General features: G+C 35.9%; 2 protein-coding genes across 3 annotated transcripts; both read right to left on the reverse strand.

Moving 5' to 3' along the window:
* Nucleotides 1–4178: 4178 nt before the first annotated feature.
* LOC129364522 (GTPase IMAP family member 9) lies at nt 4179–8415 on the reverse strand. 2 transcript variants are annotated; one of them, XM_055037190.1, is made up of 3 exons: nt 8295–8415; nt 6147–6908; nt 4179–4934 (listed from the first exon to the last, which is right to left on the reverse strand). In XM_055037190.1, exons 1-3 carry the CDS (start codon nt 8323–8325, stop codon nt 4930–4932), a joined length of 798 nt encoding a protein of 265 aa, XP_054893165.1. In that variant the 5' UTR covers nt 8326–8415; the 3' UTR covers nt 4179–4929. The 2 variants fall into 2 exon arrangements, with proteins under 2 accessions (XP_054893165.1, XP_054893164.1); XM_055037189.1 differs by lacking the exon at nt 4179–4934 and having other exon boundaries at nt 6139–6908.
* Nucleotides 8416–8520: 105 nt separating this feature from the next.
* chmp4c (charged multivesicular body protein 4C) lies at nt 8521–13053 on the reverse strand. Its single transcript, XM_055037632.1, has 5 exons — nt 12630–13053; nt 10306–10483; nt 10032–10140; nt 9803–9926; nt 8521–9141 (listed from the first exon to the last, which is right to left on the reverse strand). The coding sequence occupies exons 1-5, from the start codon at nt 12856–12858 to the stop codon at nt 9080–9082; spliced, it is 702 nt and encodes a 233-aa protein (XP_054893607.1). The 5' UTR covers nt 12859–13053; the 3' UTR covers nt 8521–9079.
* Nucleotides 13054–14062: the final 1009 nt, after the last annotated feature.

Genomic DNA, 14062 nt, shown 5'->3' on the forward strand with positions numbered 1-14062 from the left:
ACGTTGCCATCACATTGAAACCAAAGACTAATTAGCATGAGAGTGGAAACCATTTTCCCTCACAGCCTCCACACCTCGCAACTCAGCTGCCATTAGTGGTAGCTTTGATAAAGTACTGTTACGATAGTCAGAAGCTATTTTCTGTTATTAAAAACTGTGGACAAAATATTCTTAGAAAACAGCAAAAATTGTAAAACATGCTAAACGGTATGTTCTCCTTGGTAATAAATCCTTAAATTTTTAATGATTCTAAAGGCATGTAAAAATGTCCAAATACATATTCTAAAACATTACAAAGGCAAAATTAACAATAACTACAAAAAACGGTAACATTTTTAGTTTAGGCTGATACTAGAAGCTTCCTGGATAAATGCAAAAGTATAATTTTAATCTTTTTGTATCCAATGCTAACCAACTTTCTGATTTCAAGTAAGTTAACATTGAGATATTTTCTATTAAAAGAATTTTAAAAATAGAAAAAGACAAGACTAGCAGTAATTATGGAAGCTAACTAACAGAGCTTTTTGTTTAGGTTAATGCTAGACAAAATTGGCTACAACTATAGATTTTAGCTTAGGCTTTTGCTAGTAATTCTTAAATTAATCTCAGAAAATTCATCAAAACCCCTACCAAAATGATACAATAATGTCAAAATAATGTTATTTTGACTTACAAAACTATTTATTTTCCTAAATTAATATAATGCTGTTTTAAGAAAGTTGTTTTTTGATTGAAAACTGTATTGGCCACATTTAAATGCCACAATTAAAATGGCTTAATTTTGCAGAACACATGATATTGTTTACCCAAACAACTATTGGTGTATTTGGAATTTTAACAATTGCGAATTTGGCAAGTTTTTCTGAGTAAAACATTTTACTTATTGTTTTTTGATATTCAGGCTCAAAAATGCTTTGAATACATTCATACAAACAAAACTGGTTACTGCTATTTACAAATATTTTTGTGCCGCTATCTTCAACAAGTCATTGATGCAATCTGCTTGGAAGTCATCGTGACCCATGTCTAATTTGATGCTTTCAACTGTAGCATGTCATTCCCACATGCCAACAAAGTGTATAAGGAAATTTGCCCGTTATTTTCTATTAAACAACCCACATTGGCACTTGCCAGCAGCCAATGCTCCAAGAAGACCATCTCCTTTTCTTTTCAAACCTCTTCTGCTTAGAAGCTTTGCAGCTTCTTATGAAACTACCTGCAACTGAAGGTGTGCAATCTATTCTTACACTGCATATTATATTATCATATTATACTGCATAAAATGTGTGTTAAATCCACCAAAGGGCATCCTTCAAATGTGTTCAGACTCTCAAAGTGAGTTAGACTTGAGACAAATAAAAAAATAGCATCAGTGCAACTGTAAACACTGTTTAATAACAGTTTTTAAATTGTGTTGCCTCCACTAACATATCAATTTACCTTAAGTCTTGTAAAAACAAACTAAATGACAGAATAACATTGCTCTTAATCCTGCAGCATGGAGTAGACCCCAGTTCATAATGATCAGAACTTGCAACAGGACAGAATCTTTTTTTGGAGTTACTTCTGCCTTCTTTAAAGCCTCCACATTCAGCCAGGAGGACTGACATTTCTGTGAAAATAAAGAAACTGTACCCCATAGGAAGTTCAAAAACATTCATTCATGTTTTCAACTGTCAATTCATAAAATGCATTTACAGAAGTCACTATTCTCAAGAGAAAGAGCAACGAAGGGAGCAAGCTTAGCATCAAAGCTAACAGTTTCTTTCTTTTTCTGTCTTTTTTACAATCAAAGTCATGCATAGAAATTCTGTATGAGCACCAAAACTGGAAAATGGTGACTGTTTAAACTTGTGCACATGGTAATATGATATTGATCACTAAGGAAAGCCCACCACCCATAATGCACAATAATGTTAACGTAAAGGAGAACACTGGAGGTTTAGATAAGTGTAGCAGGTTCTCCATGCCTTCAGGTGTGTTTTAGTACTGTTACAAGAGTTCCTCTGGAGAAACAGCTCCATACAAGTGCTTGCACGTTCCTGTTTTACGCTTTTCCCTGAAATTACAAGTGTTTTATAGGAACAGTCAAAAGGGAGTTGGAGAGAGTGATTGAGACGGTGTGTGTAAACAGACTTTTACAGAGACTACAACACTTGATCTTGCAGAAACTGAGGCTTGTTTGGTTTCTTATTACTGGACTTGATAAATGGCTTTCACTTCCATCGTTATCAACATTATGTCTGACACATGAACTGAGTGGAGTTCAGATATGAGATATGATACTGATGCTGTGTGTTACTGCTTCATGTGTTGGATCAAATGTTGACATATGACAAATATTCCCAAAAAGAAAAGTTTATATATTTTTTCGGTGTTCCTGTTTCTTTTCATTATGAAAATACATAGTACACAAAATCACTCAGTATCAGCTGTCTGTAATTTCTGTAACTACTGTTGTTTTGATTACATTTGAAATAAACAAAGTTGCTAAAAAAAAAAAAAACTGTGTTTTTGCAGTGTGTCAGTCTGAACAATGCTGTAGACAAGATGGAGTCATCCTGAGTCAAATACTCTCATCAAATGTCATCTCTGTGAGCTGGTGTTTTAGCCCCATCTAGTGGTTAAATGACAAAATGCCCATGGTATTTAGGCTTAAAACCATTTTTTCTTTTTACAACAAAACACACAGTCATGTTTAAACTATTTTTTCTGGATGTAAAGACAATAATGTAGATTTCAAGATTACCACCAATATGAACATAGGAACAGGAATAAAAAAAACAAACCTTAGTCTGCACTTCTAATTAAAACTTGGATTGCTTTTGAATTGTATTTTTTTAACTTTGAGGCTTGAATGATCAATGCCGCACCATTTAAATTCTGCATGAAGGAAAAACTGGACCGTGCAATATATTTAAAAGTATCAATAATCCTTTTATTTATAAACTTCAATACAAAACTTTTATGGATTTAAAATCAACTCTGCTAAGGAAGCCATTATTTATCATTCTAAAGTAATTATCTGTCATGAAGTACAACATTCATTTGGACCTGGTGGTATGTTATTGCTTCTTGCCAAGATATTTTTACATTGCTTGATAAATTAGAAAATCACAAAGAACATATTTCCTTTTTTTTTTCTTTTTTTTGTAAATTCAAGGAATAAGTTCGAGATTTGCAGCAGCTTAGAGACCAGAAACTGAAGGTCAGCAGCTTTTTTAAAGACAAAGCCATTTTAAAGTAGTCTAAACAGTGTTGGTTGATAAAAGGCTTTCAAGTACACAAACAGGCCCTGGAAACTACAGGAAAATAACTATTGCCTTCTTAGTCGATGTCTGAGAAATAACCAGATTTTGCATGCTGATCTAGAAAAAGGATGAAAATAACAAATGTGGTCTTCATGAAATGCACCAACATAGAAATAAGCTCCATTAGGTGCCTCAAAACCATTTACAACCACCTGTTGCGTTTTTGGCTACTGTTACTGTTCAGATAACGTCAGCTCCCAGCGCCCCAAATAACATCAGGAACGACTCCTCACGTTTCTGTTTCCCATCTCAAGTGTATGTCCACAAATTTGCTTGTCAATGGCCCAAACAAGTGCTGAGCTCAGTTTCTTTGTAAAAGGCAGCTAACAGACGCAAACCAGCTGCTCCCAGAAACGGACCAACAGGACACAGAAACTTGCTGCAATAAACTGCTTGTAAAACAAAAACACTGTTAGGTCACCATCTGGCAGATTCCTATATGTGGGGGAAAAAAGGATTCCAGATTTCAGCCTGACTTCCCAAGGGCAACAATTGGCATTTAACCACAGATGGAGGAGAAAGATGTTGTTCTTTAAGATGCCATTTAAAGCAGTCTGAATGGAATCAGTGCCACAGGAAGTAAGCCTGAGATAGACTGCAGAACTGAAGTCAGCTGTATGTCAACCTTCCAGTTTTCTACACATAAATGTTTAGAGTTCTCAAACCTTTTTTTAAGTATAATTGCAGCAGTTTTCCACGTTTACTGCAAATATTTCTACAGAAGTCTAACTCTAAGTGTAAGCTCTGCACAAATCACTGAGTGTGGAGTGAGTGGATGGATTGTTGGATTGAAAGGATGAAACATGAACTTAGAATAAACAGTTTTTGCTTGAGAATAACAAGAGAAACAGACACGACACCCACGAATGCCTTAAAATCATTTATTGTTTCAGAAAGTAAAAGATAATTCATTTACAATAGAAAAAAGAGAACATGCACAAAGTAACCAGAAATGTTAACATAATAACAAGACAATTGGGATTTCAGAAAGGTTAAAAAAAAATGTACAAGTCGGTCACACTTTCCCCCAAAAAACTACCGCCTCTCTCATAATTTACTATAAACATCTGTTTAAAGTAAACACAAGCAGTGCTTTAGGGCAACACTTTGCAGGGAAAAGTCAATAACTGCATTAGTGCTTTACAGTACACAGACAAGTGGAAGAAACATTGCAGCAAAACTAAACTATTCACAATTTGGTCACATAAGAAGGGAATTTTCTGAAAAAAAAATCGACCTGCTCATCAACGGTGAATAATGGTGACAGTTTAGTAGTGCAATCCTGTTGTCAGTGTCGGCCATTTTAAGGAGTGCTCAGTTTGAAGATAATGACGGCCGCTTTCTGTGTGTAACAGCCTGTACTTCTTTGTTTAATAGTAAAACACCAACTCCCTCTACTCAAAATATACACTAATTAATCCAAATAAAATACCAGGATAAAAAAATAATTATCTTTGGACAACGCATTTGCTAAAAAGACCTAAAGAATATACCTCAGTATTACTTTAAATATGATATATTCATACATTTTTCTACAGTCAGTAACAGTTCTTTTACAGTTATGCCTTTTTCTATGTGTCTCTGTCAGAAGTCGATTCCATCAGCATGCAGGGGGTCATTAATCTAGAACCAAACAGAGAAAAAGAGTTAAACTTCACTTAACTTGATATCTATATGCTTTCTTATAAAACGCTGTCATTATATTAGCTTTGTACAGAAAATCCACAATAAAGTTAAACCACATTATTGCTTTTTTTTATTTTTTTTATCTGTTCTCCCCAAGATAAAACAAAAATGGATAACTGTAATTTTCATCCAAACTGGCATTTGGCTGCTACGTTGAGCTTTAAATTCAGGTCCAAAAAGAAAGTTGATTTACTCTGTAATTACATTGTTAATTAAATACATATATTTTAAGTGTTAAAAACTGTAACATAATGAATTGTTTTTTGTTCATTTTGACCTGGAATCTTTGCATTGTGTTTCTGGTACATCAGAAGCACAAGTGGCAACAACAATGATAAATGACAAAAGCCGCTTCTCTTGGCCCACTGGGGGCTAATTTTTTAAAAAGCCATCCAGTATGGTGCTGGAAAAGACTATTGTTGTTTGCAAGTTGTGCAAAAAGAAAGTTATTCAAGCCTACATTGAGACGGGACAGCAGCACCATCTAAATGAAACGCAGCAGCACAGATCTTCAGCTTCCATAGTTCACATATCTAAAGAAGTCTTTTTTTCAAAGTTCTAGGAATGATCAGGTCTTACCGAAATGTGATGGCTGAATGACCAAAATCACAAATTAAAAACAAAGGGTCTTTTTAGATAAAAAATATTTCTTATTATGCCTACATACGGTTTTTGATTATAATGCGATTAATTACAAATTAATTGAATTAGATTCTTTACTGGAGTCCCAACACTATTTTTTACCCAAATATGATACTCTGACTGTACAAGAACCTGGGGAAATGTGAGTTAACAGCAGAGAAAAGGTGAACTCTGTATAGAGAAGCTGATTGTGGCATGAAAGTCGTGTTTAACGTGATCCACTCCTAAAGAGAGAGAGCCGTGACTCATCAGTTTTCCACACCCTCTTTTGGTCACATGATGATTTTAAGCAAAACTGTAAAACTAGATAGCTATAAAAAAAGAAAAGGAAAAAAAAAATCTGAGTGGAAAGCTGGAGGACTTTTAGTTTTCTGTGGATCCATTTGTTGTACAAACAAGCAGTTGGGAGTTCTACCATAAAATCAAAATGATTAAATCTAACATCTTAGCCTGTATTACAAATTGATTGTGTGTAACCTAATGAAATAATGTGAAATCACTACTCACTGCAGGTCTGCTCTGCCTCCGAGGCCTTCGAGAGGTTCAGTCCAGAGTTCTGTTTGGGTCGGGCTCCCAGCTCCTGCGCCAGCCTGGCTGGATTCTGGTTCACATCCAAAGGTTTCTCTTTCACCTCTGAACTGTAGTGGCCCCTTTCCTCTACCACCATCTTCTCAACCTTCTTCATTAACTTTACCACTTGGGGATTCTCCCCGAAGATGTTGTTGTTAATAAGTATGAACCTCTTCTTACACTTCCTCAACACCCACTGCAGATCTTTGCCCTCCCTGTGAATGTATCTCTCCAGGGTGATCTTCTTCAACACCTCCGCCCAGGTGAACACCACGATTGTGTGATTCCACACATGCTCCCCAAAGAGGCTGACATTCTCTTCGATGCGTGCACGGTCGACATCCGTGAACATGCCCACGGGGATGATAAGCAGGAAGGCGTGAGGACCCGGAGGGCAAAGAGAGGCCCCCCTGACCAGCTCCTGTTTGTAGGAGGGTGGGGTGTCCTGCGCAGAGAACCAGCCGGGAGTGTCCACCACTACCACCTGGCGGCCATCTATCTCCGTCTCCCTGGTGACGCAGAACTCGGCCGCTCGTTCCAGGTGGAACTCCTCTCTGCCTAGGATGGTGTTGGCTGTCAGGCTCTTCCCCGGCCACCTCCATCCTAACACCACCAGGCGGATTTCAGGCAGAAATGCCGTGTCCTGAGCTGGAGCTGCTGTCTCTTGGGTCTCTTTCTCTGACCCAGAAGAATCTTTGGCTGCAATCGGAGAGGTTACACAAGTTAGTGTGAGCGGGCATTATCTAATAACCAACAAAGAACTTTAATAAGTAGTCATATTTAAACAATTGGTTTCTAATTCATTCAAACATGTGCACTGTACCATTATATCGAGGAAAGAATAAATATGAAACTAGAATTATCACTAGCATTATCACTGTTAAGGAAGGTAGGTGTAAAAAAAATCTTATGTCATGTAAAAACATTTAGCATTTACACAAAATTCTAAAACAAAAATATAAAATATCAGTGAAAATATATGATCATGATTTTAAAAATAATGTATTCCTACTGCTTGTCATAATATTAAAGTAGTTATATTACTTTAAATAAATTTCTATATAAATGTAAAAATAAATGTCTTCAAAATTTCATAATAAATTTAGAAATAAATTCAGTCTTTCTAAATTTCTTTAGAATAACTACATTTATTTCTAAACTTAATGGATGGAATTTGTTCTGTTTAACTCTGACAATAAATACGAAAATAGGTTTATTTTTTTAATTTATGTTTTATTATGAATATTTAGAGCCAAATCTAATCGAAAAAGAAAGCCTTGCCTTTGCTTTTCCACGCTTTTCAAGACTTCAGAGGAACTCTGTAGTCACAATGCTGGTGTTTATGCTGGTAATACGTTTATAAAAGGTCACAACAAACTATTCTGTAAACAAATATGAGAAAACCGAACAAATAACACCCAGAGACCAACATGCATCATCAGTCAGGATACTCTGTTTTGAGACTTTATTTAAGGGCATTTTTCACAATAGGGAAACTCCCATTAGCTTCAAGGCTACTCCTATTTCCTGCCCACTAAAAGTAAGATTCCCTAAAGACAATTTCCTGATAATATATATGAAACCTCTTTTACTTCAGAATATGTTTTAATCCATGAAGACTTGCTGTACACCCCTTAGTGATTTGTTTTACAAAGTTGTATTACCAAGAAAGAACTTAATACAATAAAGGTCAGCTATACGAAAAGCTATATAAATATCCAAATATAAAATGATTCAATATATTGTGTAAAATCTTCGATAAATTCCATATATTTTGGTATCGAAATGTGAACTTGATGTTTAAATGTTTGCCTGAAGGGCCACTTTATAAGGTCAAAGAAGAAGTTAATTATTCATGAACACAAGCTCAGCAGCGTTATGTAGTTCCAAGGTTGAAATATAAACCCGAAACAAAGTATACTATGTCCATAACAACAGAAAATAGGAACACGTATCCAAGTTCAGTTTTTTTTTCTTTAGTTTAAAACTGTCTGCTAACTTTCATGCTAATTTTGACAACCGGTGACGATAAATAATTATTTTAAAAGTTCATAAATTAACCGGATGGAGGCCGCTTTGCCTCACCTGCTGTCTCTTTCGGGATATTGTCGGCCATCGTCCGTTTTATCCCGGGATAAAGTCTTCTTTGAGGGGGTCAATTCACTTCGGGCGCCTTGATCTTCGAAGAACTTCCTCCTGATGATGACACAAGTTACCGGAAAAAGCGTAACGTCAGCGCTACTACTTCCGGTCAATCCTTTCAGAGTGAAAGCAGAACAAGCGGAGACCGGAAGTAAAAAACTAAAATTCCTTAAACGTGGATGATATTTTTTATTTAGCATTCAAATAAAAATAAAAATAAAAAAATCAAAACAACATACATTTAAAATGATTTAGTATTCTGACAAATAAACATCTTGCGGCCTGGATTTGAGGACTTCTGCGTTCAGCCAGGCTTCTTCCACTCCATCATGATATGCAGAAATACTAAAAGTAATTTCTCATAAAGTAACTTGACACAATGTGTAGGAGACAGTTTTATTGTTAGACAGAGTTTATAATGTTATTTACAACATTTAGGCTAAACCCGCATTTATTTACAACTTCAGAAGAATCAGATCTGCCCTGTGGATTACCAGCATTTAGTATATCCTTGTTAGACAAAAAGACATGAGTGCAACATACTCTTGACAAAAGAACATAAACCTAAACTATTGTTGTATTCCTTTGCTTTTAGATCATTAATCAAAAAGCCATTAATGGTAAAATCATTCTCAATTTCCCTAAAAACCTTCAATAATCTTGAATAAATGAAAAGTAAATACAAAAAGTTGGCATAAGTATTGAATGATGCTTTCTCTTCGTTAAACTCATGTTCCCCATGATGCCAGCATACGCATGTCATCGTCTTCTTCAACTCTTTTCTTAGTTGCTAGAAAAAAAAAAGCAAAAACAGATGAACACTTATCTTGAATGATTAGACCCAGGTCATTCTACTTGTATTTTCTATAATGAGCTGAGATTATTATTAATTACCTTCAATGTATAAGGCAGATAAGAATACAAACATCTAGACATTCTTAGATAACCTTAACTTTTTATATCTTGTAATTCAATTGTTTAGGTCATTGTAACCAAATGGCTCATCGACCTGCTGCACAATATTTTACTTTGTATGAAGTTCTATTAAGTTATAAGTACATACTGTGACTTATAACTTAAGTAACACTAATAAGTACATACTGTGACTTATAACTTAAGTAACACTAATTCCTAATGTAAATACAGTGCCTTGCCCCCAACATTTTATGAAATTACAACAGATTCACTCTAGCATGTGTGATAGACCAACATAAATTGGTGCAGTGTTAGGAAGCTGAAGGAAAATTGTATTGCACATGGTCTTTACTCCTTAGTATTTGACTTTAAGTAGCAAAAGATTTGAAAATTATGCATCATTTACTTTCTACCTCACAAGTTTCCTATACTTTTTTTTGGCATATACTATTAAAACACATGATCAAAGGGTAAGATACTTTTGCAGGGCACTGTAAATACAAACATACTCATGTAAGCTTGTGTGATGGACTCACTTGCATGACTGGGGCGTGATGAGGGCAGTTTGGAGCTGGGAACGCTCGGCAGTCCTCCCATACTCTTCATGCTCTCCTCCAGATCCTCCTGCTCCAGCTCCTCCAGCTCTGCAAGGAGCTCATCCTAACAAAAAGCATAAAGCAAGAACTAGCTAAAAGGTCTGCAACATGAGTAAAAAAAAAAAAAAAAAACAAGCAAGAAAGACCCATCTCAAGAAAACTGAAAAACCTCATCAAACTGCTCGCCGAACGGCCCGGAAATTGCCTCGCTGATTTCCCGAGCCACATCTTGCTGCTCTGTGATGTCCTGCATCAGATCATCAATCTTGTCGACGTCCCTGAGAAAAATAAAATACCACCGATGCAAGTTCAAATTCTAATCTGGTGTCCAATATTTATTATCTGAATGCTGTAATAGGAAAAATAATTTCTTTATGCATCAATCAGGTAATGCACCCACCCAAAACACACAGGTTTAAAATAGTTTGTACCCAGTTTCTTACATGTTCTGGTGGACCTGCTTCATGGCCTTGGCAGCAAAGCCCATGTTCTTGAGGACCTCCGTGTTGGTGTGCGAGTTCTCCAGGGCCTCCCTCTGAAACTCAATTGTGGACAGCGTGCCATCAATCTGGGTCAGTTGCTGCTCCAAGCGCTTCTTCTTCTTGAGCGCCTGTAGCGCAGCTATTGCGGGGAAAACAAACCATGTAAACAAAAAGAAAGAGAAAAAAAATCACATTAATTCTTAAAGATCAGTTCATCTCTGCATGTACCTGTTACTAGAATAAAAGTAAACCAAGGTTTTAAACAGTTATGAATTGAAAAGCACAATGCTTTTCTGTCATACTCCGCTCACAATTTTGTAGCCATTGATGACATAAACCAAACGTTATCATTGATTATCCTACTCATTCAATGCTAAATCATCTTATTGATATTTTAGCAATAAGAAAAAAAAACAGGCTAAACTGGCACCTTGACAGAATTCCAAAAAGAAAACCACTCCCTGAACTAAAAACAACACACAGGTCCATCTAACTTTTTCCAACAAAAATTATGACTTTTAGGAAAATGTTATCTGGACAAACAAGACAAACTGTGATCTTTTGGAAGACATCCATCCTGCCACCATATCAATAGTCAACCCTTGTGGTGGTAGTGTGATGATCTGGGCTCTGGACAAATTACTGTAAATGACAGAATCATGAAAGACAACATCCAGCTAGATGTTCGTGACTACACTAAATGGGTTATGCAACTGGAAAAAATAATCTAATCTACAAATACCAGCAAATAACAACGTTCAAATAAAGGACTCTTTCTGAGTTGTCTAGTCACAGATGAGTAACTTTTAACTTTGACCAAGAAAGCAAAAAAGAAATATGTATGGAAGAAAATATGTTTTGCACAGGCAATGAGTGAAGGGGAGTCTCTGATTAGACAAGCTAATCAGAGTTGCCAGAGAAAGTTACCTGAGGGAAAAGAAATGTTTGTATCTGAAATGGACTCAGTTCAAGGTCAATGTATTTAAATACCTGACATTCTGCTGAATAATGAATGAAAGCAGTTTCTCATTCAAATGTAGACAAAATAAACATCCACAACTAGATATTACAATAAAATAATTCCATTTTATTGTGTTTCAAATGGAATTACGTCTTTGTCTTTGATCAGCCCCTGATTTATGAAAGTTCAATATTAGATAGCTTGATATTTACAGCAGGTCAGAATTTGGAGAAATACATTTTGTTTGCAGCCAGGGTTTATTTAGTTTAATTAACAAACTTAGCTGTTAACTAAAGTGGGCAGGAGAGCAGAGAATCTTCTGAGTCTTTGGTTCATGCTACACATTTTATCGGTGTGGCGGAGAGACCTCAATTTTCTACAAGTTTATGGAGCACAGTTTCCTGCACACTGTCAGACAGCAGGCTTAAAGGAGGCTCCTACTCTTTCCATTCACTTACAGAAGATGAATCCATTTCAGAATATGTCAGGTGATTATTTGTGATAAACCCTGGCAGTCACATTTATCCTTTTCTATCATCGGTCAGAAAAGCGTTGGGTGTGTCCAAAGAATGTAAAGGTATTCCTTCCTTTACATTATTGCATTCATTTTTAATCTTTGGTGATTCACAGATAATGAAGCGAAGAAAACATTTTGCGTTGGGTAGAGCTCCACAGGAAAGTGAAATTATTGTGAATTGCTTCTCTAATATAATCCATTCCTACATTTTTTGATCATTTGCATTTTGTTGTGCAGATAAGAATAGCAGGAAATGCTATGAAGGCCATGTTTTCAGCAATCCAATACTGCATTCCATCTGCTTCCACCTGCACAGGGATGTAATCAAAACAATGGATACCTTCAGGCTAAACTTGTTACAAATTAATGTTTGAACTATTCTGTGTTGATTGAATTGTGAAAAATACTGATTTTGATCATAAAATTCAAGTTTAGAAGTTTAAACTCAAGCTAAGAGGAGGAGAAATGGAGGAATAAACTTCTGGTTGGGTTTTTAATGTAGTTTCTAAAACCAGATACAGGAAAAGAACAATATCTGAGACAAGTTGGACAGAAATGTTCACATTCACGTTTGTCATTTTGTTTGAATGATAGCAGCTCACTTAAAGGAACATATAGCTATCCATGTCTGTTTACATGACTTCAACTAAAAATGTGATTGTGATTTAAGAGGAAGTTATTCAAGACAACTCTTTATGAAGCTTTTATTATGTGGATAGTTTAAGCTCTAATATACTATAAAATCTTGACTTAAATGCAGAAAAAGCAGATGTTATGCTTCCTAGAAAACCCATAATGAAGACCTACCCTTCTTGTTTTTGGTGCCGTGCTTCTTGGCTGTAGCTATTTCTTGCTCTATCCTCTTCTCCAGGTATTCCTGCTTCTTCGTCAGCATTTCCTCGGTTTCCCGGAGTCTGTGGATGGCCTCCTGCGGACTCGGTCCTCCCTTCGATCGGTGGTGTTTGGACTTTGAGGAAGAGCTGGATGATGAACCCGAGCTGGAGCTGCCTTTGAAAAGCTTCGAGATTTTACTCATTTTCAGGCTTCTTCTTCTTCTCTTCTTTTATTTCTTCTTTTTTTTTTTTTTTTTTATTGTAAACTGCGTTGATAGTCCAAAACAATTAGACGCGAACTCGACGGAGTCCGAGAAAGTGACGGCCTTCTAGTTTCACTTGACTCCCCAGGCGGGTGTTGTATTGCAGGTTTTCCTGTTCGACGGCTTCGTGAGGTCAGCTCAAACCAGCCAGTGAGAGCACCGCGGGACACACCTGTCAGCGTTACTTACACCTGTAACGTCATGACGCATGTCTCTGCCATGTCTGAACTTCAAGACACTGAATAAAACAAACAAACAAAAAATTATAAGTATGTTTTAAAAGTCTTTCACTTTTCACATAGTTTATAAAATAAATACTAATCATTAATTATATTTTGTTTAGGTCAATTCATACAACCATGAGTTTGAGCAATAATAACAAGAGTTATTACAAGAGTAATAATGATAACAACAAGCTATTAAAGCATCTTCATAATGAACACGTTTAAATGGACTGTTAAAGAAACATAAAACTATCAAAGCATTCTAAATTTTATTTTTATTTTCTTGCAGCAAACACATCCATGAGCACCAATAAAAGTTGCGGTCAGATGAGAAAAGTTTATCTTGGGCTGCTATAGTAAAACTGCAGACCATAACAGTTTCAGGAGTTATAATTTTGAATTTTTGTTTATAAGGTGACAAATACACCATCATAGGAAGAAAAGAAAATCTCATACCAGTTACAAAGCAAGGAAATGAAACTACGCACTCAAACCCTTCAACACAAACAGTATTTGAAGAACACAAGGGCTGAATGAGGGTGCCAGTATTGGGACAGGGCCTAAATAATACATTTGACCTTTCTTGCTGAGTGTCTTCTGGAGGTGTCCCTCTGTCACTAATGAGAGAAGTCACTGGGAACACAATGTTTATGGAATCAGAAAGTTTTTTTTTTCTGTAAAATGTCACCAATTTTGATTGAAATACATGATTTGTTTTTCACACAATATATTTTAATTTAATTTCAGATAAATAGTTTCGTTTTGCAAATCCATAAACAAAACAAAAGCTTTAAACTTTCATTTTTTTTTATGTCTGGAAAGACATTTAAAGTGTGAACCAAACATAAACCGGAGGTGCGCTTTTGTTTTGAAAGGAAACTGTAAAGTAGGTCGCCGTAACGCCTCGTGCCTTCGCGCAC

This window comes from Poeciliopsis prolifica, unplaced genomic scaffold (genome assembly GCF_027474105.1).
Source record: "Poeciliopsis prolifica strain line A6 unplaced genomic scaffold, Auburn_PproV2 SCAFFOLD012, whole genome shotgun sequence".
NCBI lineage: Eukaryota > Metazoa > Chordata > Actinopteri > Cyprinodontiformes > Poeciliidae > Poeciliopsis > Poeciliopsis prolifica.